The sequence below is a fragment of the Vollenhovia emeryi genome, unplaced genomic scaffold (genome assembly GCF_000949405.1).
Source record: "Vollenhovia emeryi isolate VEMERY1.0 unplaced genomic scaffold, V.emery_V1.0 DF939174.1, whole genome shotgun sequence".
Lineage (NCBI taxonomy): Eukaryota > Metazoa > Arthropoda > Insecta > Hymenoptera > Formicidae > Vollenhovia > Vollenhovia emeryi.
Genome location: NW_011967192.1, coordinates 1,648,068 through 1,675,150, shown reverse-complemented (window position 1 = coordinate 1,675,150; position 27,083 = coordinate 1,648,068). Strand labels below are relative to the sequence as shown.

General features: G+C 41.5%; 1 protein-coding gene across 5 annotated transcripts in view; it reads right to left on the bottom strand.

Moving 5' to 3' along the window:
• The window catches only part of LOC105563596 (tyrosine-protein phosphatase 10D), a 35,683-nt gene extending 12,164 nt beyond the window's left edge, over window positions 1-23,519 (bottom strand). For all 5 annotated transcript variants that reach the window (XM_012015303.1, XM_012015306.1, XM_012015305.1 and 2 more), the window contains exons 1-7: window positions 20,797-23,519; window positions 2,926-3,172; window positions 2,402-2,677; window positions 2,119-2,325; window positions 1,070-1,423; window positions 453-625; window positions 2-365 (exon numbers count right to left, since the gene is read on the bottom strand). In XM_012015303.1, coding sequence (XP_011870693.1) covers window positions 2-365; window positions 453-625; window positions 1,070-1,423; window positions 2,119-2,325; window positions 2,402-2,677; window positions 2,926-3,172; window positions 20,797-20,880 — 1,705 coding nt within the window. In that variant the 5' untranslated portion in view covers window positions 20,881-23,519. The remainder of the gene's footprint in view (window position 1; window positions 366-452; window positions 626-1,069; window positions 1,424-2,118; window positions 2,326-2,401; window positions 2,678-2,925; window positions 3,173-20,796) is intronic.
• Window positions 23,520-27,083: the final 3,564 nt, after the last annotated feature.

Here is a 27,083-nt window from a genome sequence, read left to right as displayed (position 1 = left end):
CAGACAGCTTGTAAGTAGTCGTGCGGCTCGCTTCGAAGTCCATGGCTAATGGCAAAGACCTTGACCTCATACGCTGCACCGGGATAAAGATCTTCCAAGACGATATGTGATTCCGTAGTCAGAGTGGTTGCGCTTTCTCCCGTATCATTTCTGTTGTGGGTCACCTCGAATTTCTCCTGTTTAGAATTGACGTCGCTCTTCCAGGAGATGTTCAAACCTTTCTCAATAGGCTTCAGATCTTCAATTACGGGACTAGCTGGACGTGTCGCTTGGTACAGGACGGTTTCGTTCGACTCGACCTTATTACTAATTGCTTCAACTATTATGGAATAATTTCTTCCCGGCAGCAGAGCTTCCAGCGTCACCTATCAATTTAACAATTACGTCAAGAAACGTATGTAAAAGAAAAGCGAAGGCTGCACACCATTTCTCGCGTTTAACGTCGCGCTCACCTTTGTTTTATCAGTTGTCAAAGTGTTACTATCGCCACCAATCGTGGTCTCCACCTCGTGGTATTGTAGCTTGTAACTATCCTGCGAACTCGAATTCTCCGGACTCCAAGAGACTTCCACCATACCAGTCTTCTCATCGATCACCGCCCTGAGATCGTGAACGGGTAGCGGCTCTATAAACATAACGAAGAGTGAAGAAACAATATCATTGTAAATAATTACAAGCGCGCTATTTCTGCACTGAGAAAAATTTACATTAGATAAACTAATTAAGTGGTGTTTCCGTTGGTTAATTTTTTCGATTACGTTTTCCGATTAAATTATGGATATATCCGATGAAAGTTATTCGATAAAATTGACTTCTACTTTAAAACTGATAGTGTCGGAAATTTCTACTTTCGCCAATTTGGCATTAAAGTAGGAACTAAAGTAAATTTTTTGAATTAAATATTCAAGGGAGGAGTAAAAAAAATATGTCATCGAAGTAGGTTATTGCTGATCTATGTAGGTGTATGGATCAGCTAAGTGGGTGTAAATTATCCCTAAAAGTGTCTAAATAGTATCAAAATTGGACATTTTTCTCAGTGCAGTGTCACATTAAGGAAGTGGACGCGTACTCAGAGTGACGTCTCCACTGGCCGGCCAACTGGTGACTTTGCCAGAAACCGTCTTCACCACCACTTGATATGTTTTGCCGGGCTCCAAGTCCTTGAACTCCCATCTGTTCTCGTCGTCCCGGTTTCGCGTGACCGGCGCAAGCCGCCGATTACTACCGAGCGATATTTGATACTTGTCGAACTCGGACGTTCCGTTGGGAGGGTTCCAAAACATGCGAAAGGATGTCGATGTCACGGAGGCTTTGTCGAAGGTCACGTTGAGTGGACGCAGCGGTACCGTACGATACTGGGCCGTGGTGGGCGCAGACGTTTCATCCTCGGAAACGGTCTGAACGGAAATGTTGTACGCTCTACCTGTAACCGGAAGTGCAAGCAATTTAGAGGAGCGAGACGTAACTTTCGCTATTTAAAAGAGTAGTAATATATTTATTTTTAAAAGAACGTTAAGAATTAAGTGATTTCTCGGCGTCGAATTGGTGCCGCTAGGTTTTTACCCATTGCACAATTTTACTGCTTTCTAAGAAACCGCAGATACGAATTGTGATAATGAAATTCCGTTGCGTGCTCGAATCGGGCGAATTGAATGTCCGTAGCGTATCAAATGTGGAGAACGAACCGTTTAATACATAATTTAATTAAAGTATATTATTTATTTGTAAATACATGATAACCTCTGAGATAAGAAACTTTCTTTGACTAGCCTATTTACGTTCTACTAAGTAGACCTGAATTTTTGTTTTTAACGTTAGAAAAGGTGCATATTGATACAACTGTGGAATCTATTCGTGCAATTCATGCACTGCTCTATTTACGGCAGATACTTTCTCTGCGATTCTACTTCTCCATTTAGTATAGAGCGAGCGACTAATGTGCAAATAACATATATGAAATTTATTTGTTTGTAATTTGGAAACACATTTTCTCCTCCTCAATTTCTCAATGTAACATATTCTGAAACATGTTTACGTAATGGAATCTGATACACATATTTGGTGTGTCCGATAGTTCCGTAATACGCGCGTGCGATTACATGATAGCAAACAGCTGACCTGGGACAAGTCCTTTAAAAGCTGCCTGTGCAGGACCAGGTGGCTCGCCTTCCTTCTCCACATAGAGAACGGATTCTATCGCGTCGGATGGATCTATGCTAACTTTGTAGTGTGTGTATATTCCGGCCGGATAAGGCGGTTGCCATAGCACCAGCAGCGTCGTCTCGTTCCTGAACCAGACGATGAACTTGCCCGGGGTGTTCGGTTCTGCAAATGATTCAACGTTAGACGTGCATGTCGCGATCCTCACGAAACATTTATGATACTCCGAGTATTTATGTACTTGTCGTAAAATTCCTGCTGGTATAAGCGACGCTCTCTTTGGCGTCCAACACGGTGAAGAGTTGAAGCGAGTACGTGGCACCAGGCGTGAGATCACGCAGCGTGTAGGGCACCGAGTCAACAGGGATGACGGTGGTCTTCGGATTTCCGGTATCACTAAAGCTCTGCGTTCGTAACCGGAAACCGGAATAATTCCCCTGGGCCGGAGGCGACCAATATACGATCGCAGTCTTCCCATTTCGCACCGATACCGTCAAGTTTGACGGAGGATCGGGTGCTGTAAATTAAATTACGTTAATCGAGTCTCCCCAGAGCGACTCGGCAAATCAAGCAACCGTTCGTTCATGTGTCTATTTTGTTTGCAATTATAATCGTATGCTTGTTAAATCATAAATTTACCATTAAAGTGAACCGCATATAAAGCACTTAGATAAATAAGTTATGAAAAGAGATAGCTTGTGTATTATATTTAGAGAACATACTGCTCAAGATAATTATCGCGTTAAATAGAATAAAATTGCATACGTGTTGTAATCGACGCGGTCCACGTCAGCCAATCGTGAAGAGTGCTGTTGCTGTAGTACAGCCAGTACTCGTATCTCGTCCCAGGCAGACCGTCCCTGAACTTTATGACATCACCGATGTCGGTGGCGGCTATGGTGGTGTTCGGCGGTGGATAGCCGACGGGTGGGCTGTAATCCAAACGGTACCAGGAACCACCCTGGCTCAGATTGCCTGGTATCTCGATCGCGAGATCGGCCGAGTACGTGACCTGAAGCGAAACACACACCAACCGGCCGTTAATTTTGCGCGTATCATCATTTGCGTAATTAATAATTCCGCGGCAATATAAAATTTGCATCGACAATGTGTTTAGTGCACGGGGGGAGAGAAATTAATGCAACGCGCATTGTGCTGTCGTAATTAAATTTTGCCGGTTATTACACGGACGGCAAATATATTTGTTCTGTAGAGAACACTAATTTTGTTTATTGAAAATAATTTCCCTAATATTGCAGATCCTTTCGTTAGAGACAAAAAATTGATTTTTGTTCCACCACCAAAATAAGGACGAAATACATTTGTTAGATTATTTTATCAGTGAATTCAGTTTTTGTTACCACAGATGCACGTTTACGCGAATTAATTTACGCAGCAGAATTTTTTTTACCTTACCACGAAAATTGTTGTGTTTAATAATATCAAATAATCCGCACACGGGGAGAATTTTCTCTTCAATTTCGCCCTGAAATTCGTGTAATCGTGGGACAACATGGCATTTGGAAGAACCGTATGAGAGTCTTTAAAACTTTCCCGTACATTCTACTAATAAAATGTCTACTAACAATAAGTATAAGTATGGTAAAATTTCAGAAACTCATAAAATTCTTCGAAATGCCACGTTGTCCCACGATTACACGATTTTCAGGATAAATTTTCAGAAAAACTTCTCTCCGTGTAGGAAAGGTTCAGTCGGTCTCGCATCGAATGTAAAATAGCAGTAACGGTTCTGCTGCAACGGCAAATTTCCTTCCCTCCGCGTGTACGTGCGCTATTAAATTATAATTTGACAGATCCACATGCGTACATGTAAGTTAATTATAGAGCTCGGTAATAAAGGAGCCCGATTACGTCTGAATAGAACTGGATTGTGCAGTGTCTTTATGCAACAGCCTGGCTCTATAATATTAGAACATGCGTACGTCTAACTGTCTTTCGAATTCATCTCGACGCATGTATGCTTTTACGGCCCGGCCACGCAATGTCTTAACCGCGATTCGTGAGTCGAGTTCGTGTTAGCAAGGACCCGTTATAAATCAGCGTGGTATCTTGATGTTTCTCAAGGTTCTGGCGTTCTTAGGAGCAATCGAGAAACTGAAAGAGGGTCATTTGCCGTGTCATCGATCCCTCATCTATTTTTATTTCCGTCGACGTAAAGATAATACCGGCGATAGCAAGAAACTTGTGCACTCTCGCATATAGTAACGGGTTATTCAATTCGATACGCCCGATTCGCGCGCGATATCATGATTCCCACAGTGTGAAACGACTCTAAGTTTATGGACGGCTTTTAACGAGGCTCACGACCTCCGTTCAGCGCTTCGCTTTCTCCATCGCGAAATATTGGCCATTAACTTGCGAATGCACGACCGTCCAGCCCCCCTGTACCCAAACGTTTTTGCTCATTTTTCCAACCGCGTGTCTACAGCAACACGCGTTTAGTCGCTAAATCTCGTTTCGTATAAAAAGCTCTCAAAGTCTCTCAGACTCGTTCGTAAGTACGCAAGTCACTTTGTCACGGCGCAACAATATGCGCGCGAGACTTTTTTTTATATCAAAGAAAAATTGATTCCGTCCATTTTAATACCAGGGGTACCTCAGTCGGTTGTGAAAGATTGAAATGATGGCTGTGGGAAATCACGCAAACGGTATGTTGATTTTAAATGGCTGTACTCGCGGCTCATATCCATGAATCCTTATGAACTACTGACAGACAACATATGTGCACGACATGTACATATACTGAGAGGCAATGCGTTCCCAGACGTGGGAAAGATTGCGCACCGCAAACCTATAACGCTGCCGTTGACACGTAATAGAGAGCACTGGAGCTGATATCCAATACCAGACTGTTCGATATCCAATGGAAAAGTTTTATTTGCAAGAAGAAAAATATCGCCGTCTGAAGTTCCTGAAATACTTTTCTTTTTTTAATTAAACCTTAAATCCGATAAATTAAAAAATCCAATCAATCTGTGGTATATGATATCAACTAAAGAGCGATACCACGGGGAAAAGTCGCCGTAATCAAATCTCGATTAAAATTGTTGGACGGATAATTTGCCAATCAATATCCATTTAACCAGCAAACGGGGAAATTATTCGGGACACGAGAGAGGAAGCTTATAAATTATTTGGTCCCTCAATAAGTTTGACATAATTGGAGATCTAACTAATAAATCAATATACGAATGGCTCAAAAGCCAACGTCGTTTAGCTCGGACTGTTGATAACATTACGATGAATCTTTTAACATCAATTCGGGTCCGAAGTGACGAAACGGCCCTTCCTACAACAGTTCGCGACAGTGAGGTGCATATCGATCCCGGCTCTATCTCCCTCTATGGCCAACCTCTCTTTTCCCACCTTCCCTCCGTTTCTCTCAATCGTACCCCCCCACAGGCAGCCTATCCCTCGTGCCTGACGTCGCACGGACGACAAAAACTCCTAATTGTACAAAGAAGGCACGAATAGCACGCCGGCTTGGCAGAGATAATCGGGAAATACGCGGCTGAGGCACGCGAGAATTTCGTTTGCCCCATGCTCCGGAGGGAATAAATTCACCTCGCGATTGAAGATATTTGCCACGCGTGATGATTAAACGCGGCACGCCGACAACGTGGTGAATTACGCGGTGCATTTTACAAAAAGCGAGGAAAAAATTTAGCAATCGGAGATTTAGCGAACCCGTCGTGGCACGAAGTGATGTTTAAATTTTTCTGCGGAAATACACGCTTTGCATTTGGAGAGAGAGAGAGAGGAGAAATCGTTGTTGGCATTTAAAAAATGTATTTACCTCGATTCTCTTAAAATTTATATGAATAATAAACGAGTACCAAATTGCGCGCTCGAGGAAAAACCTTGCAAATATAATTGTATTATGATTAAATTACTGTTATATGACACGCAATTTCGCAATGTAAACCATGCCTGGAACGACTTATTCCGTTATAGACATCTGTTTGCCACGAAATTCTCAAACAATGTTGGATGAACCGTCTGCATTTACGCGCGGTTTTAATTAAATCGTGGAAATAAAACACTGCATTCTGAAATATTATCCATATCGTGTACATACATCGCTTCAAAAACGCCTCGATATTTCTTCCTGCACAGCCACATTCGGTTTTGAAATAATGTTTCGAAAGTTTAGACTGCACGGAGAGGATTTTCTGTTAAAATTTATCCTGAAAGTTATGTAATCGTGGAACAACATGGTTTCCACAGGATAAATTTTAGGAAAAAATTCTCTCCGCGTACAGCAGCCGTATCGTCGCTTCAGTATATTCGAAATTACCCCGACATTTCCTTCTGCACAGCCGCGTCCAGTTTTAAAAGCAATTTAATTCTTTCCTAGTGCATTTTACTGAAATGTTTGACTCAGGTAGCGACGACGGCTTATCGCTTCCAGGCAAGATTTTGAAAGTAGAAAGTAGCACCCAGTGACTTTCCGTCAAGTATACACGGCTCTCCATCGCTATGTTTAAGGTCTAGCACGCGCGTCACTTCCGGCTGACCGATGTCAAACGCTTTAGTGTATTCCCGACCTTGCGGGCGATTTTCGTGTCCGTGACACCCCATCGGCGTCCGTGACACTTTGTAGCTGTCCGTCATCCTTATCTCCCTTGGTATTCTGTTGTTATTAGAATATTAAACGAGCTACAGTTTCTTTTTTTCTTCAAGTTGACTTCGAACGGTTCAGACAGATAAAATCTGTCTATCTATGATGAGATTGAGTTCCTTTGAAAGGTCCTCTTAGAAAATGTGTCTTTGTTATGCGTAACGTCTGAATGGTCGGAAGAGCAGCTGCCTTTTCTTACATGTTAAAATGTTCCTTCGGAAGTATATGATATAACTTTTTAAACGAGTCGTTCAAGAGGTCATACAAGATAATATCGATTTCAATAAAATAAGTATAGCAAGCGTGATGGATCATGATTACTCGCCATCCGGTGCATTATGTCGACATCGGAATTAACTGACTGCCTCCTCTACCACATTCGTATCGCGCATTATCTTTGTCGGTATCGTCATTTCCTCTTCTCTCGTAAAGTTTCTATTAGTGTGAAGTATTTATGGAGCTACTAATAAAAATGTTGGCCAACTACTTGAAATTCAAAGGTAAGAGGTAAACGCCCTCGGCTCTGCTTTATTTCCTCTCGAGACTACGAAGCGAGATAAATTCTCGTTCGAAATCCCATTTTGTGCCATTTCACGTATTAGCTACGAACGGCATGAGTCGATGTAAAGCGACAGAAATCCGATATTTCCGTTGTTTCAGTCACGGTCGCTAGGAAGGTATCAAAAGGTACGAATGTGTGAACGCATTCTGGTTCACATACGGGCTCCGAATCCGTAAATAAGTGAGAACGTGATCGTGCATAGAATACCAGCGGACGAGCCGACGAGTCTCGGGAAAAATTCCAAGCTCAAACGTAGGCAAACAACGTTGGGAACGAAATAAACGTCCCCGAGGCCGTCCTTACAGCGGCTTTAAAAATGAGGCCGTCTTATATGAACCACAAAATAACGACAGCGACAGATATTTCGCGCGTATAAAATGTATCTTCTCGTTTGCGCTAATTTTACAAAACATATAAATATAAGATACGCGCTATCGTCTTGTCCCTCTACGCTCTTGTTACGGGCGCACTCAGAAAAATATGCAGTGTATCGTAAATCCGGCGCCGATCGTTTTATTCGCACAAAGAGACCAAAGAAAGGCAATCGTTTCGAATGTGCGCTCGGGAGATTCTAAGTAGCTCGCGTGCTTCGCCATTTTTACCCCTTGCAAAACCTGTTGCACGACCTTGTTCGATTTGTGCACGGTGGCCTTCCCTTTCTTCCCTTTTAATCGCCACTCAGTGTCCTCACGTCTATTTTTAAACAATTATACGCCTATATCTTTTTAAGCTCCGCGGAATGGAGTCCAACTGCTTTCGGTTATCTGCTTCGCGATAATATTTATGTCACAAAAATATGGTGTGGGTATTTGCGATGCGTCAGGCTGGAAAGAGCTACTGCAAACGTTATTTATAATGTTCACCATTCGGGGAACCGTGATGTAAATGGCGCAAGCCGCGCTTTGCGATAATTAATAGAGCATGATTAATTAAACGGGAGTACTTTAATTTGCTAATGGCCGGACAACTAAATAATAACGGCGAGATAAATCGGCGCGTAATAATGAAATGCATGTTGCTCTTAGATAATCGCTGTACTGACGTCACGCAAGTCTCGCGTGACAGGCTCTCCGCGCCGCTAATCGATCATCATTTGTCAAAACGGATTTACACATTTCTAAATATTACCAGGTATGCATGTGTCTAGTATTAAAATTTTAATAAGAGGTTTAAGGCAAGTTTTATTTTTTTTAAATTGCTATAAGAACACTTTGAAGCGTAAACGTTCGTGTTCGTACAAAAAAAACCAACGATCGATTTTGATTCTTCGATTTTCAATGTCCAGAGATTCGAATAAATCAGACGCCGGGGAAAATTTGAATACTCGTTGCAAATAACTTGTTTCCTCTTACAATAAATCTAGATTTACTTTACTATTCGAGTCGATTATTCGCAGAGTCGAATTTTTGTCGAGCGTTACAATATTCTATCGATCGCCCCGAGAGATCCACACAATTTCCGAAATCCGCGCGAGAGGTCTGAATTATTCAAATTGTTCGGCCGCCCGGAAAATTTCGAGCGCTACAACATATTCCGGCGGGTGTGATGCGACATTTTAGAACGTACCGCGGATAATTCCGTTGTATTCGCTCTGCCGGAGCTAAATTGCTCGCGGATGCGTATTGTACGTCTACATTTGATCGACCACAAATCGACCCACATTCCCGTGTTTCGTCGGCGAACAAGCGCGGTATTTCTTGTGCCAGCACGCAAACAAGTAAAGCTGTAAATTTATAGCCGGACGTTGCATTCACGCTTCGATCCGGCTCTCTCTCTCTCTCTCTCTCTCTCTGGATTATGTAACTTTTACAGCATGTAACATGCGTCGCGTGATCATCCTGTTACATTGTCCGCGTCATTGACGAAGCGTGGCACTGAAACAGCCGTTTGGGACGCAGCAGGAAGAAAAAACGGTCGGTAATGACCGTAATGCAATTACCGCGTAATTGGGAACGGAATCATTACGATAATTTCCCACTGACGTGTTGTCGAGGTCCGCCTGCGAGCGCAAATCGGAAACGCGACAGGGCTGTTCAACAGAAATCCCGTCCCGGTCGCAATGCGCGGCGTTAAAATCTCTCGTTCGCCCCAGTCATTTCGCATTTCCGCAGCGTGAACGACATAGCGAATCGACGGGCCTGACGTTTCTTATCTCCGTCGGAGAATAGAATTATATTTTTAGTGCACGCGCTATTTACGGTCTCCGGATATCTTTTATTGTAAATTTGAAACTAATTCCCAATCGCGAAACGGTCAGACGGTGACCGTCGACGAACGTCGACGAAAAGTTCTTATCAACCAGACGCTTGCAACATTTCCGAGCAGCGATAACGTCACTTGTGTTTAGCTGTAACTCGGTATAATCCGTTTTCAGTATTACTTTTCCCTGCGTACGCGTGACAACGAAAAAACATCGTTTTGTAAAATGATAAAAATTACGTTCGAATCCGCAGCCAGTCGATGAGCGCGGCGGAAAATGCGCCTCTGGAAAACAACGGCGAAATAATAATCGTCCAATCGGCACGTACATACTGAAAACAAACGGCGTATCTCACGGTAATATGTTCGGCCAATTTTTTTCCTCCGACGAAACGATAAGTGCGGCGTGTCATATCGAGTGTAATGTAACGCCACATTAATTGCTTGGCAGATCACTTTGACATTTTTTGTAGGTACAAACTAAAAGATGTGAGACCGGTTGTGAAAACGTTTCTTCCGCGTTAAAAAGAAAAATATTCGCCATTGTTCAACATACTCGTCCGTGTTTTGTTAAGGTAGTTGTTTCGCGATAATACATAATATGAAATATAATTCTTCCAATTTTTCAGTTTTAACTGTGTTTATTGTTGAAACGGAACGGTCAGATTTTTATTTTTTTCCAGTTATTCGTTCCATTTTACTTTATAACATATTTGTTTCTCTTACGAATCTCACTCACCGTTAAGCTTAAAATAAAACGTGCCATCATTTGCGTTTGCAAACGCAAATATTTATATTTTAATACTAATAATATTACAACGAATTATATTGTTACGTGCAATAATATTTTTAATGTGTTTTACACGTAATATTTCGTGTAACATAGCAAACTTTAACTTTCTTTTTTAGAACTTTGAGACGGTCAATTTTTATTTAATTGATCTTATTTTGCATGTATTGATGTAAAGAATAAACTGTAAAAATTTTAAACAATTCTCACATAAATGATTTCACGAAATAACTACCTTAATTACCAAATACATTTAATTTGTTGATTAAATACGTTTTCTCTCAAAATTTAATGAAAATAGCAAAACATTATATACGTGTAATTTCTGCGTATCTCACGGTAATATGTTCGGCATCCTAGAATAATTTTCACTTGCAATTGTTTGTCAGCAAGAAACTGCTGGACACGCGTTTGCAATTATAGATATTGAAAATGAGCCGCGATGCATCAGGTGAATGGTATGCTAATCGCATCGCGCTCTTATACATGTATATAAGTGTTATGCAAACGCGTCGTTGTTTGCGTGTGAAATGTACTTTTACTTTGATTCTTAAGGTTGTCATCGACAACAGGGATACACAGTAACTGGAGAAAACACTTATTATTAATCGCCAGCGAACGCAGAAGTGTTTTGTCTCCCCGTAATAGCTGACATTGTTAGAAATATTAGAATTTCCTTCCACCGAAGGACTTTACAGCCTGAAGCTTATCTGCGAGCACCAATTAATAGATTCCGAGAGTAACTTCAACTACAGTCGTCGTAAAGTAAAAAAGCAATTTACACGAGGCGACAATCTGCCAAAAAACTATCGCGATTCGTCGAATCCATCAGTTACATAACGAAGGAGTTGCATTTATGTATCTGGTAAATCAGCCTCTGGCGAAGATTCACCTCGAGCCGCTTAAATTTATTCATAGCTGCGATTCTCTCGGTGGTTGCTAGGAAAGCAAAAAAAAAAGATATGATAGCATCGAAGATGCGTTCTGGCAATATCGTGGTATTTGCGTAAATTCCATTTTCGTCCCGATCCGATATGTTTCATAGTAACAATCCGACGCGCACCTGACGGCGCGCATTCGCAAGCACACTGTAGGATAAGTCTAGATAAGATCCGCGTGCACTTAACGATCTCGCTTCCTGTTTACCAAATGCCCGCGGCTCCTCGGCGGTAATTCGAGTCTTTGCGCGGCCGCGGCGAATCACTGCGAAAAAGCATATACCTGCGCGCGAGGTGATTGATGATTGCGTAACTCGAGATACAGACGTTGTAGGTGATCGTTAGGTCGCTCGCCAGGCTTGGGTGCCTCTACCTACGTATCGAAAGTTCTAGAGAGTGCAATATCTCACACAGAGTGATAATATCCCATCAGATTTTTGCGCCAGCATGATCGACTCGATTTGCGAAACAAAAATGTACACCGTAAAGAGTTATTTGACGCCAGTACATGAGTAACCAATGTGGAAAAATTGCCAAACGATTGCCTAACTGGCAAATTCTAATTAAAGAAATTTATTGCGAAAAATATCACCTCAGCCGGGGTTGAACCTGGACTTCCCTATATTTGCCAGTTAGCGTTGTTCAGCAAGTCTTCTACAAAAATGTATACTATTGTGCGCTCCTTTCTAAAGAATTTATTAAACTCGGCATGATTTGGAAACTGCATATTAGCAATTTTTTATTATAATGAATTTCGGTAACGTTAAAAAAGTTACCAAATATACAATGTACATATATGTATTCATTTCGAGGACAACCATTGTAATTGTGTAAAATAAGAAGCTTAAATGTTTAAGTAAAGTTACATGAAGGTAATAAAAATATTTCAAGGGCGTTGTAAAAACATTCGAAAATGCTCTGAATCTTTTTGATTGCATGCAATAATATAATACGTTATATTTTGCGAAGAGCGAGCGACGCCGGCAATATTTGCTGAGATAGGACTTCAATGCCTTTAATCAAGAAAGGAATACACTTCGCTGTAGCTTGACCGTTGCAAACTCATTTGGACGTAAAATGCGTGCTTGTTCCTCGGCAATTCGTGACGCATTTATGTGCCGCGCAACTTTTGACTTTGCGTAATTAAGGCTTGCGTCACCGTGTGCGCGATTATACTATTCTTGGAGCGGGCGAGCGGCACAAAAGTTTGGCATTTAACTTTTCAGTGGAAACGAGTCGTAAAATTGTACACTCATGAGTGGTAATTAACTTATTTTTAATGAATCCGTTTGTTATGTAAAATAATATAAGATTATCTAAGATCTCATTGTTAATATGCGAGGAATGATTTGTTGAGACTACTAAACAATTTAAAGTGGCAATAGTATTCAATATTAAGTACCTACCGTTAATGCACATTTGTGATAAACTGCAATTTGGACTGTAAGGTTGTTCAGAAGCGATTATCGCCGATCTATCAGCAAACTGTACACGTTGAATAATAAATTAAAAGTAATTAACACATCCGGGGATTTAATGATTCCCATGATAAATGAACGTTTCTCAGACGCAGTATCGCGATTTCCATTTTTACATCCGGACGTCTGCTTTGAATAAATGTGTCTGCGAATTTATAAAGGTCACGGCCTGTGGCTACAATTTCTAAAAAATCAGCTCCTTTGTATCTCGAATGAGACTTTTTTAATGAATAATGATGTAAGTTGGACACGAAAATCCAACAATACACGAGGGAACTGTTGTGCTTTTCAACAAGTGGCTCTAACTTTTGATGATTAACAGATTTGCCTTTAATGCGAGTACATATTTACATCTGCAGAAATGTATGTACGTATGCGGTCGTGCCGAAGCTCCATGGATTATTTGTTAATCGCACCCGCAAGTACAATGATTTAACTTGCGCGCTATGTATTTTGCTACATGTTTTAGTAGGAATTATAATCAGCGAAATTGGATTCTAGAAACACCGGGGAAACGTAACAGTGTTTGTGCGCTGATGTAAAACCATTTTAATCCATTCTAATCAACGCCATAATTAAACGAACTCGATCGTACGAGCTTCTTACGTCTGCAAATAAATGTTTGCAAAGCGTATTTTTTACGCTTACGCTTCTTCGATATTTCTGTCAGATATTGAGTCAAATTACGTCTTACGGCGCGATAGCAATAACGTATATAAATACAAAGCATTAGCTGAGAAAAAGCACTCTCTTCAATCATCGTAGACATGGAGGAAAGGAATTTTGTTATCGCAACGAAAAATCGTTGCTGCTACTACATATCCGACGTGAAAGCGGCCAAAGATCGTTACCATTACTAATTATTCGATATTACAGCAGAACCTCGTTTTGTTTAGTAGGGAAAAAAAAGAAAAATTTTGTTAAGAAAGTTAGATAGCTCAAGTTTGCCTACCAAATTAAATTTATTTCACCGTTAAGTTATAATAAAAATTTCTATGTATTTTTTGTTGTAACAGCACAATGGCTGACTTGCAGATAAAATTAGAATTAAAATAATATTATAAAATAACTTTGCACATTTGTTAAAAGTATCTTTCCAGTAAATTAGTGCTCATAAGTTTCTTTGCTGTTCATACAATAATTGGCAAAATTGATTGCAGTAAGATATGCCCGCTTTCTTTTTCCGTGTAACCGATAAAATATTGCTCACATTCTACAGAAGTCTTATCGGCAGTTATGCAACTGTGACTTTCCTGAACATTGTGAAAATCGAATGTACGCACAAACAAACAATAAGAGATCCATGTATTAACTGCTTATCGTATAGACATCGTTTATCTTTGCAACAAGGCAAGCTCGAGGATTTCTTGTGCAAATCGCAGTTACCGGGCATCGATGTGTACAGGATGAATCACGGCGTAGGATGAAGCAGGATGTACAAGATGCAACTCGCTTTAATTAAGACGCGATCTTGAAAAAAAGAATACAACCACGTTCCCGCTGCAATCCTTGAAAGAGACGCCACCGACAGCGGGATGACGTCAAGCGTACGCGGTTTTTACAAAAGTGCGATGTGCAATTTATCCAAATGCGTTCGGACGGACGCGCGCAACAATGAGAAAGAACGAAGAGAGGAAGCGATAGTGAAACTGCAAGTGTGTTCACGCGGATGCGACCAGGAGGCAGAGGGACGGGTCGGGATACACCAAAAAAGCCACCGAGCTGTTTCTTTTCTTTTATGTCCAACGTCGTGAGGGAACCGCATGCGTAGTGCACCATCGCCGGTATTTTTGTTCCCTTATTCCGGGGTTTTTTATTTACGTGACGCGCGCGAAAACGAACGAACAAACGGGTTAAGCGGTTGAGTAAAATCGCGGATGTTTATTTGCAGTGAAAAGCTTCAGAGAGGGGCATCGGGACGATCGTTAAGAATTGACATATTAATTATCTATGCATTTGACGGCAAAGTAAAACAAATTATTTAATTATTACGTAAATAATTATTTACAGAAGGGAGCGCCGCGCGGAAAATTCGAAATATGACGTGTGGAATTAAGCGGACAATTTATATTATTAAATCTAATTTTGCAAGGTATTTCTACAATCAATGTTTATGCTTTTCTGACAGCACAATCCACACGAGCGTTTAATAATAGAGACAGGGGAAGTTAACATGACAGTTGCGTTCCAATAAAGAAGTATACAGTGTATACACACGTGATAGATTATATAAAGGATACTTGAAGAAAAGCAGAAAGACGGAGGGAAGACTCTTGCAATACAATGTTAAATCCAAGAAAATATTTAAGAAAATATCGGAGTGTTCACTTACGTAAACAATTCCTAAGAATGAGAACCAGGAAGATCGAAGTGACGATAGAGCCAAGTCGAATGATGAAAGAAATCTTATTTTAACATTGTTGATTTTAATACTTTATCTTGTGATAAGTAATATAAGAAACGTGTAAAAGAAAAACTCATGTTCTTCGTTTTCTTAAGATTTACAATAAAGATAGGAAGAACGTGAAATCTGCCGATTAGAAAAAATAAAATCTTTTATGTCGAATAAAAGATTGAAATATGTAAATATTAAATGTTTACTTTCTGATTACACACTTTTATCTAATTAGATTGAATCGGGAGCTTTCAGCTTTTAACTCAATTACGAAGAAAGTTGGAGAAAGTCCGTTCTGTTTCCATCCAATAAGAATTGAGTTCTATCAATCTGTTATCGTCTCTAATATTTTTGTATTATCGCGTATAATACAAAATATATCGCGCATCCGAGTATTCGTGTATGTCAATAATTCTATTTCCCCGAACGATATCCAGATACGGATAACAACTTTTCTCATAATTGGACTAATTAGCATATATTTTTCTTTGAAAAAGACCACAAACCGGATGGTTGAAACGTTGGAATGAGTCAAACCACTTAGCCAGTTTAAATTCGTCAAATAAATCCTATTTTTGTTCGTGGACCGCTTCGACTTCAGTTCTTACTATCTGAAAGTCAATCAGTGCATTATCACAGAAAACTGCTATAAGTGTAACACTGAATTATTCAGTGCTACACTTATAACTGTGCATCAGTGAATATTCACTGTTTTCAGTGATAAACCACTGATTGACTTTTTAGAAAGTACATGCCATTCACGACAGCCAGACGCAATCAAAGACCTCGGATATGGCTTAGACGAGTGAACGATGATTTATTTCTACCGTCTGCTCTATTTTCGTAATACGTTCAGCCGTATCTTCCCAGGCTAGTCCAGGATGTAGTCAGCACATCCGGATGAACCGAAGTCGTTTGACACTCGGCAGAGCACCACGTGCGGCTTGTCCTTGCCTTTGTAAGACGCCGTTTCCGGTAAGTCGCAACCGTGACGGAATAAAGAAAATATTAGGCTTACTATCTTCAGTTTAATTCGAGTGTCGTCGAAATATAAATCTTATAAATTTCAATGAATCGATTAAATCATTATTATTTTCCTATAATATGTCGGATATTTGCGATTATACCAGAATTTGCAGATTTTTATCTTTATTCAGTAATTATTTCTCATTGTGATATAATCTTCATTTAATTGCAGATTGGACTTGGTTGTGTCAATTGCAATAATAATGACAATAAATGATGTATTATTAACTACGTTGTCCCAATTGTCTATTCAATATTCCAATAACCCGTTATGTAAACTATTAAGCAATTCTAATGCGAGTATTTTGAATAGCGCTGTTTTTATTCCGAGTAATTGCATATACGTGTATTTAATCGAGATATGCATGAGGTTTTTTGTAGAAAGCACGCACGTTCCTTGTGATATTTCAGCGAGGCAATATTTCAATCGCTACTCAACAAAGAAAATATCCGATAACACTGCATATTCATTCGAAGTTTGAAATAGAACTCGGATAAAACTGATCTTCATCATATGTCGATGAGAATTTTTAATCGCGAGGAAACTACGGGAGACGATTTTTTGTTTACGACGGACTAACCAGACGATGTGCTCGCGTGTCAACGTAACTTATCGCACATGTAGCGTAACGCTCGACTTAAAAATGACGACGCCGGCTATTTGCGAGACATTCGGCGAACAGGGTCTCCGTGGTAAGAGTTTAATATAGCGCGGTCATGAGCCTCGAATTCTGGGCCAATAATGTCACGGTTTTGTCGACACCCACTCTTCTCTACCAGAAACACGCGAGAAACAGAAAAATTGAATCGAACAGTATCATACACTGAGAAAAATGTCCGATTACATGTAAATTACCGATTACATGAAAATCCAATTGCATCGTAACAAATCGGATATATCCAACTAATTGTATTACCGATGAAAAATATGATCGATTTTTCAATCAAATTTCATCGGTAACTGCATTTCATCGGATAAATTTCATCGGAAAACGTAATCGGAAACATTAACCATCGGAAACACTATTAATAGGTTTATCCGATAAAAATTTTTCTCAGTGTACGAGTCAAATTATTATCTGTAAAGAAATCACTCTTATTAATAATCTTTAATTTATAGAGCACACCTTGTCGTGTAAATGTATATAACAATTTGTAAAATAATTTGATAAAACGTAAACGATTGTACAGTTTATTTATCTCTGCAAAAGGAGTTTGTTAAGAAACGATGCATCGGCATATAGCGAAAACCAATAGTTTAGAAAATGTTAACACTCTCTCTCGGCGGAAGAGCGGGTGTAAATTTTGTGAACGATGAGTGAACGACGATACAAACCAAACGACCATTCGCTGTATTTGACCGCGTTGCAAAAATAATGTAGAGCGCCACGCAAAGCGGATTTATGAACTGAAAGCGGAGCACGTGTGGAACCGGAAGTGGCAGCGGAAGGGTTGACACCTATTATAAATTTAATTCAATTTTGTTCTGCGTCTCCAAACTTTATGTCTTAATAACATTTCTAATTAAACTCGCGATTGGTGAGATTTCTAATTAATGCTTTACCACAAGAGTAACATCAATAGTTTCTCTAAATCACGTAAGCTAGATTTCTCATACTTTTGCGAAATTGACTGCATTTCAAAATCGCTGGCAATTGGACTGCTACTTACTTCATGATCTATTAAATAGACCCTAGGTAATAGATATCGCGAATCGATTCAATTCGATTAACTACTAGACTCACGAAATCTCGATTTCAATTAACGAGTGTCTGCGGAAAGTATTTCCTTCGTAAAATGCATATACGTGCATGATATCAATGCTGGGGTCTTGTGTTGCGAACATGTGTCGTCTACATATTACATCATATGTTTTTCATGGGTACTTATCACTTTGCGTGACTCATTTTGTGATCAAATAAAACAACGCTATTTGATATTACATAAATGACTCGTGGACCTCTCGATATGTTACTGAGGAAGCGGACAAAAATGTCATTACGCTTATCAGTTTTCATTTTATCGGGAAGAATTCGTGTCCAATTAGTTCAGCAATTAAAATACTTATCTTATTTTCCCAATGATGATACGGGTGAGACAGACTTAATATATCAAGATTAATGACACGATGATCAATTCTGATTTTTCTCGTAGATAGTAGAGAATGTTCCATGGCAGTGAAATTGACGTAAAATCGATTTCGTGTAGAACACCATCATATAACGGTCGTTAAATGGGCGTTGCCTTTCTTTCGTTACACAGAACATTTAGACGGGTCATTTTGTCCATTATGAACTTCATTAGGTACAACGTACTTTCGCCAACCGAACTTTCCTTTAGTCAATAAACCGTAACCCAGCTGATCCCCCTCCTTCTCCGAATTATACTAATCTTTATATATAATCTTGAAATGATCTGTGCGTTATTTCTTAAAGTTTCATGAATATAATAACAGAGTGCAATGTAAAGAAAACCTAAAATATATTAAACAATAAAATTCATAAGGCTCTGACGTGAAATCACAATTCGAAGGAATAAAGGATATCAGAGCCAAAACACGAAGCATTTACCTCAGCCATGGTTTGAACCTGGACCTCCCTATTAAAATAATAAAATATATTTTAATGTAATACATTCCAAGAAACGTTTTCGTAAATCTCTAATAAAAATTGTAAGAATTAAAAATTTTTTACACGTAAAGATAAACGCATTGCGTTGTAGCCAGCCATCACATGTGAATTACCTCGCATTGTTTCGAAAAATGACATTTCCGTGACGTATATCGCTTCGTGTGCTGTACATACAACGAAATCACTAGCTCTCGGGCAAGATAATAAAAACTAATTTACGTAATTCCCTCACTCCGTAGTGCGTTAAATATTTAAATTACCCGGGAAGGTAGATCTCCTCTCCTCTTCTCTCACCGAGAGGGAGGAAAATCTCGTAATCCGCGGTCTAACCATCGGCAAACGATCCCGACAACTAATCATTTCGATTATCTACGGCAGACGCTTAAGCCTCTTTAATCTTCTACCGCTAGTGTCCGACTGAATATGCCGTGCTTGCGCAAAAACGGATAAAATATTGAAATTCATTGCGTTCGAGTTGAAGACGTTAATTCAACGCCAGAGAGAAAATGAGAAAATTCTTATTACGTCCGAGGATTTCTTGTTTAAAAATGCATACGCAGTGGATACAGATATATTTTAACGACACTAATGCGGCTGGATATTCGCCATACTGACGGATACAGGAGTCGGTAGGCATCGGCATTCGAGGCAATGTATTCGCGGTTGAGAAAGCCAGGCGGAGTTTCGCAATGTCAAGATACGATTCGATCGAGCAAAGAAGACTGGATGTCGGTCGCGTTCCCCTTCACCAATCGGCTGACCAGAACTCAAACTCTGATTCCAATCTGTCGCAGAAGTACATAATCTCTTTGACCGATAATGAGATATTTAATGTTCTCTGCTTACTTCCGAGAACACAGATTTACTAATCTCTTCCTTCGACAGAGATTTCACCGTACAAGTGAATCGTACGATTTGACGCAGATCTTTTACGTTCATTTATTCACTTGTATTTACCAATTCAAATCGTTATGTCAATCGTTATGTCAAACGTATCTATAAACTTTGTTATTTACATATAACGTACACAAGTCGAGAAGTAAAAATTTGAAAGGAAATTTGTAATTTGTGCTGACTTTTACATACAGTTGTTTATTCAGCATGTTAAGCTTCATTAGTATATCGGATTCATGTTAAATTTGCAAATGCGTATTTTATGCAATACGCTTCTACGTCATCGCTTTTAGTGCCTCAAGTACGCACGTTTCAATGTAAAAGGACATTCTCCGGAGTGGAATGTCCTAGATCGAGATCGTTATTTAGCCGCTCTATATGACCAAGTGATAGTAAGAATAGAAGCTGAGTGAAATAACGCAAGGATGACAGATCTCCAGCATTTTCATACCAAAGAGGAATCAAAGTGAAATGCATTTACAATGAATTGATGCAAAGATGAATGATAGAACGTAATAGAGGAAAGTCCCCTATTATGAGATAGCTCCTGATATGAGATCGCGGAGTTTCTGCTAAATAGGCATCATCCGTTAGTTCCACCAGGAATTCATTGCCCTTGGAGTGAAATCCGTTTAGTGGAAAACTGATTATTCGATCGTGCAATCGTTGCGAAAAAAAGATTTGCGATTGAATTTAGACGTTGAGAACCTGCTATCTCATAATAGAGCACTTTCCTCTATAATCGTAATTGTTGCGTACTTGAAATTAAAAAATCCAAACGCTAAAGCTGCAATTGTTAAACATCAGTCGCCGATCAATTTACAAATTACAATCTTCTCATTTATAAGGGGATTAAAAATAACGAAAACTTTGAACTACAGACGAAAAAGCATCGGAAGAAAGAATCGATGCTGCTTATCTAGAATTAGCCGTGTATCGTTCTCGAGTGTACAATTATAATTTCACAAACATGTACGCATGTTACCAATGCGCGTCCTTCGCGCTAATATACCCACGTATCTTGAGTGGAACAATACTCTATCGACGCGTCCCAGATCCATGTGGTTATCGGCTAAACTCACCTCGGCCAAAAGAATCAGCAGCAGCAGGAGGATGCCGCTGAACTTGGACACCGGTTGCGGACAGAAGACTTTACGGCCCGTCATCCTCGTGGGGTATACGAAATCTACGAAACCGCCGAGACCACCCGACTCTTGGAGCGATCAGCTCTTGGTTCCACCCTTCACCCAGACACTCACTGACACCTCACGGAATGACACCCACGAAGACACCTTCGGCGTCCAGTTAAGTAACGAGGAATGCGCGAGGAATGTGCGTGTCACAGCGATCGATCGACGGCACTAGGACTCGCTCCTTCGAGTCGCCGCGCGTCGTGCGTGTGGTATCACAAGAAATCGCGTGTCCCACTCCGGGCGCCTCGCGGTAACACCTGTTCGGTCGTTTGACAGCCACGCCGGTACCGGAGGTAGTGACGGCGACGATCGCGGGGGTGCCGAGGGTCCGCGGTGGCAGGAACGTCGGCCGCTGCCATATCAGTCGGCGAGCCGCGTGTCGCCGAGCCTTCTGGTTGACTGAAGCTGTGCGTTATCACGAGCCCAAAATACCAGGAAACGATGACTCGGTTAATGCGCGGGCCCTCGCACGTCGCCGCTCTCGGTTCTCAGGCTCTCCCTCTCCTCGGGCCTGGCGCATCCGCTGTGTCAGGTGCACCGGAGTTATGTAAATTTCCCAGAATGAAAAAGACACATTCAATGATTCGTTTCCCTGTGTCTTAGCGTTCGTTTCCCATTAAATTCCGCTTCGACAAGTCGCACAGCCTTCGCGCCGGATTCGATTTGGTCTCGCGCATTCGGTTTTGTTCTTCTCTCAAATGTCTCCGAGATGCTTCTTGCGTCCAATTTAATTATACTGCGCGACGCGTATAAAGTTACTTTAGAAAACTGAGGCTTAATTGATACAGACGTGTAATATAATTTTCATCGCTTTATCACGGCCGCTTTTTGCATTCTGACGCAAATCCGACGTCTATCCGACGTGAAAATGTGTGCCAACGACCGGCATACACGTAGACGACTGTGCTAACAAAGAAAGTATAATAGGCGTGCCTCTACTTTATCTCTCGCGCGAATCGCGTCTTTTTGTTCTGCCTTTCTTCATGTTGATCTTAAATAGAATACCGGTTCTTTCGCTCATCAGGCACCTATGTCTCCCTCCGTGTTATTCGTCAGGTGTGTGTGACGTAAAGAAATCACATAATACATTAATGCAGCGGCAGAGGGTAATAAAACTTACTTCGCTTTCTCATAAGGAAAACACATTGTGCTATTTTTACCGCTACTTTATAGCGCTCCTTTCCTTTATAAATGCATTTCTCTCATCGCATCTGTCTGTTCGCCGAACAAAAAGTGAGATCTCATCGGGGGGACTGGATTAGTTTCCTCCCTTCGTTACTTCGCGATTTGAGTACTCCAAAGTGTGGAGCGGAATAACGAACCCAGGGGTTGCACCCCTCGGCGCGGTCAACGTGACAACAATGAGGTAACGAAGCAAGCTTCACAAAACATTGAAAATAGCCGAGAGATTGCTCGGTGATCGGAAACGCGTGACTTTGTCCAGAGAAAGGTCTGTCCGATCGATCTTTCCTTGCGCTTGTCGCCGCAATATGCGTTTCAGCTTTATTGCGATATGAGATTCAATTGGGCCGCTCGACGATGGAATCGTTACTTTGCGAAATTAAAAAATGTACACACCAAGCTCGAATGTATGTACATATTTGGCCAGTAGATCTCTTCTATCCTGCTCTCGCTTCTGACGTCGCTGGTGAAAAACGAGTTCAACTGTACGACGGATACTTGATACGGGATATGAGCTAAGGCTGGATTAGTGGTGAGAATAAATTAGACCGTTCCGCGGTATCGCGCGTCCACTTACCGAGGAGACTTCCTTCCGTCACTCTATCGCAGTTGACGCAGCGAGATATCGCGTGAGAAGAACCACCGCGCGAAGCGCTCACAGTTAACGATACGAAGCTATTCCTGAATCGTCCACGAAAAGCATGGGAAACGAGAGACTCCGGAGTTGTTAAGAATACAAACGCTCCGTCTTGGTTAACAAAGGAGCACACACCTGAGCATTACTCCGGAGCCATTGTCTCTGCCGCTCCCTAGACCCTCATTAAGCCACCGGGGAAGGAGCTGCACGCGCGTCATAAAGGAGAACGAAGGCCGGATTTCAAAATAAAAACACCGCGAACCAGCACCGACGTTCGAATGAAAAGTCTCACAGGAGAGTCACCCTCGTCCGAGACGACCACCCCCGGCGGTGTCCGATCATGAAAAACCAGGCCACTGACCGCGCTTCCTCACCCGCCCCGATCACGAGTCCTCGAGAAAGAGAGCGACATCCCTGAAACGCGCGATCTCGTTCATCGGCGCGGCCGCCGATCCAGCTGGACGTCCGTCCGCCGCCTCTGTCATCCCGCGATCCCGATCAACGGACTGGGGAAACGTCTCGGTCCGCCAATGCCGCCGGTCGCCGCGTGTCAACGTGTCCGCGCTCCGAAAACGGAGGCGCGAGGAAGGGCAGCTAGCGAAGCGCGTTTCAGCGCGCTCTCGTACGGCTGTAGGTGCGCACGGTCGACTGGCGCGCTTTCATGACGCCTCACCCGGTGCGGGCCGACCACCAGGGCCAACGGGACCTCGGTTGCTCTCTCAACACTCCACTCGTGGCTACGACCGAGGCAACGCCAGGCCAAGCCGCTCTTCGGCTTCGCCTGCCCCTCACCCCTGCCGCCCCGCCGGGCAACCTGGCCGTCTTTCCATTCCGGCTCTCTCTCCTACCCGCTTCGTCCGTCTCCCTCGCTCCACCGACCTGGCCTGCTCCGGCTGGTTATCCAACGCAGCCGCCATCACTACTGCATCCGCCGCCTCGACTCCCACCAACGGCTCGGTGTCGGCTTTTCCCTTCTGGTTGTCGCTCCCTCTTGCTCGCTCTTGCTGCATACATTGTGCAAATGTACCTGGTGTATGTTCTATACGAACAGGAATGGTTCGATGGTGTGCGAGGGAGTCCAGTAGCGTAGCTACACGATGGGAATACAAGTTACCAGCGAAATAATAAATAAGCTTCGATCTGTGAACGCGTTCTTTCTTCTTTATCATAGTACAATTCTGACGCGGATGATCCATGGTATTTACCGTGGATGCATCTAATTTCATCTTCTGCACCTGATACAATTTGCTAGCTGCCGCCTCTATCCGGCATTCTTCAATTTTGCTAAAAGTAGTATCTATAATAAAATAGGCGAATATAGCATGTAACGGGAGCGTTAAAGCAGACGGACGATGCTTTCTTTTAAGAAATTTCTTAACAGCGAGAGGAAGTCTGTTTTTCTCAAAGGAGAATATTACTGAAGAATATAAATCGTTCAATGTTGCCGTACCGTTCATAACTACCAAATTATTCTAGCCGCATCCACCTTTTTCCATTTATTTCATTTTAGTTATTCCCTTACACTCAATATCTTCCCTTTTACCGGTTTTAAATTCCAGAATCTACTCAAATTGTGTCAAAAATATTTTTACTTAAAATAAAATTAACTTAATATAGTCCTCGTATATTTTCTTCGCGCTTTGATAAAAAATAAAATACAATTCTTCTATGCAGAACTGGATGGTAGCTCACATGCTTGGAAAAAAGTTGGATTTTCTGAGAAATTTATTTATTGAAACAAATTTATTTACTAAAAGAATTAACATCCGCTTGGACGTGATAAATAGAAGTGTGAACGTGACGGTAAATATACGGCAATCGATAGCCCCCGTTTCTCAATCGCGAAACGCGTTGCACGTGTCAGCGTCAAACGATAGATGGGCAGGCGCCCATAGACCGTGTCAATTCCACGCGACGGCATTTAAATGGACGCGACGCCTCCGCGGATCTGAAAAATCCGGAACGGCACCTGCGATTTCACAGTCACGTTGACATCGCGCATCTTCCTTTGCATCCCCTTTTTCCCCGGGTAACCGTCCCTCCCTGGCGCGCGCGCCCGAAGGTAAGGCGATACACGCTCGCAGCCACACGTTCGCTCACGCGCGGACACGCCGCGTATACTCATTTTACGCATACACGCGCGTAAAATAACGACCACACGTACATCTCCCGTTTCTTCCTCTCCGCCGGCATCTCTTTCGCCGCAGCCTCCTTTAACCCTCGCCGCACTTCGCTGTTCCCCCCGGCCTTTGCCCTCCGCAGCGTTGTTCCTGAACCGAACAGTCGCCACCTGATACACGCGCGCGTGCGCGCGCACACGTGCGCGCGCGCCTGTGTACGCGCGCACACGCGGACGCGCCCTTATCGGTGTACCATCTTTATTCATAGAAGTTGTTGCTCTCCCACACCTACGCAGGTGTTCTGTGTGCTTTCAAGTCAGAGACGTGGTTAGTGTAATTAGCACCCCGCTGTGGGCAACAATAAACGTTAGAATTTATCATTACGCGCGTCCAGCATTTACTCCGAGGAGCCGACACAAGACGCGGAAAATCAATAACGTGACGAGGACTCGAGTGCTCCGTCCATTGCGGAATTTTTATCTCCTCGCGATATTTCATCCGCAATGAAGACGCGATGATTGCCAATGCAGGAGCGTTTCGACCAACTTTCTACATTACGTTTTCTTAAAAGCGTCCTGGCACGTTGCTCAATAGCAACTTGATGAATAATAAAATGATAAGTCAGCCAACTGTCATTCCGTTGTAGCATGTAGAAAATGCGTTCTAGTTTACGTCATCGAAGTCACGTTACTTTCACCGTATCCCTGATATATCTTCCGGCGGAAAGGCGATAAGTGCAAATAAATTTGAAGAAGAAGACGCAGCAAACTCGTCTCTCTTTCCTGTGTGCAATAGGCCAAAAAAGGTCCGTGCAAATTTAAAAAGATTGTACTAATTGTCGTAAATGTAACAAATAAATTGTATTCACAGACTGTTAAAATAAACATAGCAACGTTAAATGTGACACACTTTGTCAAAATTGGAGACTACTTCTTAAAAGCGCCTGCAGATAACGTCTTTACAGTGTAGAGTGTTATAAGAATCACGTAGCGACACATAGGAGTCTTATTTTACATTCCATTGTACAGTTCTGATAAACAAAATGGTTGTATTAGCGACATCTGTTATCATGTTAGCAAGCAATGTCATCCTCTACTATGACGGTTGTTGGTTGAACAGGGATGACGTGTAGCTCTGTGCTAACACGAGTGATTAGTAATGGGTAGGGTCCTCGGTTCGATCCCGAGGCCCTCGTCCCGCATATTTTCCCGTTAAGGGAAATTTCATAAAATTCAGTGTTTGAAGGGAGTTTAAGCGTTGGATTCAGTGTTTAATAAAGGCTAAGCATAAATCTCAAGGAAGTTTTAGAAAGACATCACGCTGATAACTTAACGGTTGAAAAGCGTTTCCACAAAGGGGATAAACCTAAGAACAAAGTTGTTGGTTGAAGAACGCAAAGGATGAAAAAGGGAATGCCTATAATTTAATTTGTTTATAATCGAGATTCCCTTTGAATAGTAATAAAATAGGACACCCCGGGGAAAAATGGAAATATCTCATTATATCGTATATGTCTAATTTTTTCGCTTTTTCCCGGAACTAATGATTACAAATTTTGTATATTACATCTGCCTTGAACGCTTCTTCTTTAACAGTCGACGGTAAGAGACACTCTACTACCTTGTGATCCAGAATAAATGCGACGATCAATGAAGCGATTTCGCCATTTTCGTCAATGACAACTAGCTATTCGTTCAACCGCCCACAACATAAAATAAATATGCATACCTGCGACAGTGCGGCGAGGGCGAACTGACGTCAGCAGCAGGTTGAGGTGTCTTTTGTCATCTTTCATCTCTCCTCGTCCTGACGTCATCGTCGGCAGCTGGTCGCAAACCTTTTAAGAATAAGCAGCTATTCCTCACCAACAGCAATTATTAGAAAAATAATCCGCGTACATCGATTCTTCTTTCCTTATTTTACATTAAACTCACTAATAATAATAAACAAAAACCGAAAAAGAAAGTGCCAAGTGGTTATACAAATGTAATGATCAAATAAAATATATTATTGCATAATGCGATGTGACATAACAATAATTACCGGAACGTTGTAATAAAACTGTATAATAAACAAAGAGATAATACATATTTTTAATAGATTTTGTATTTGACTACTTACCATACTAGCTATATTTAAATTACTATAATTTAAATTACTAAATAGTTAATTTTAACTACTATATAGTTTAAATATGGAAGCTATAAACATATTGCATTAATTTGTACCAGCTGAAA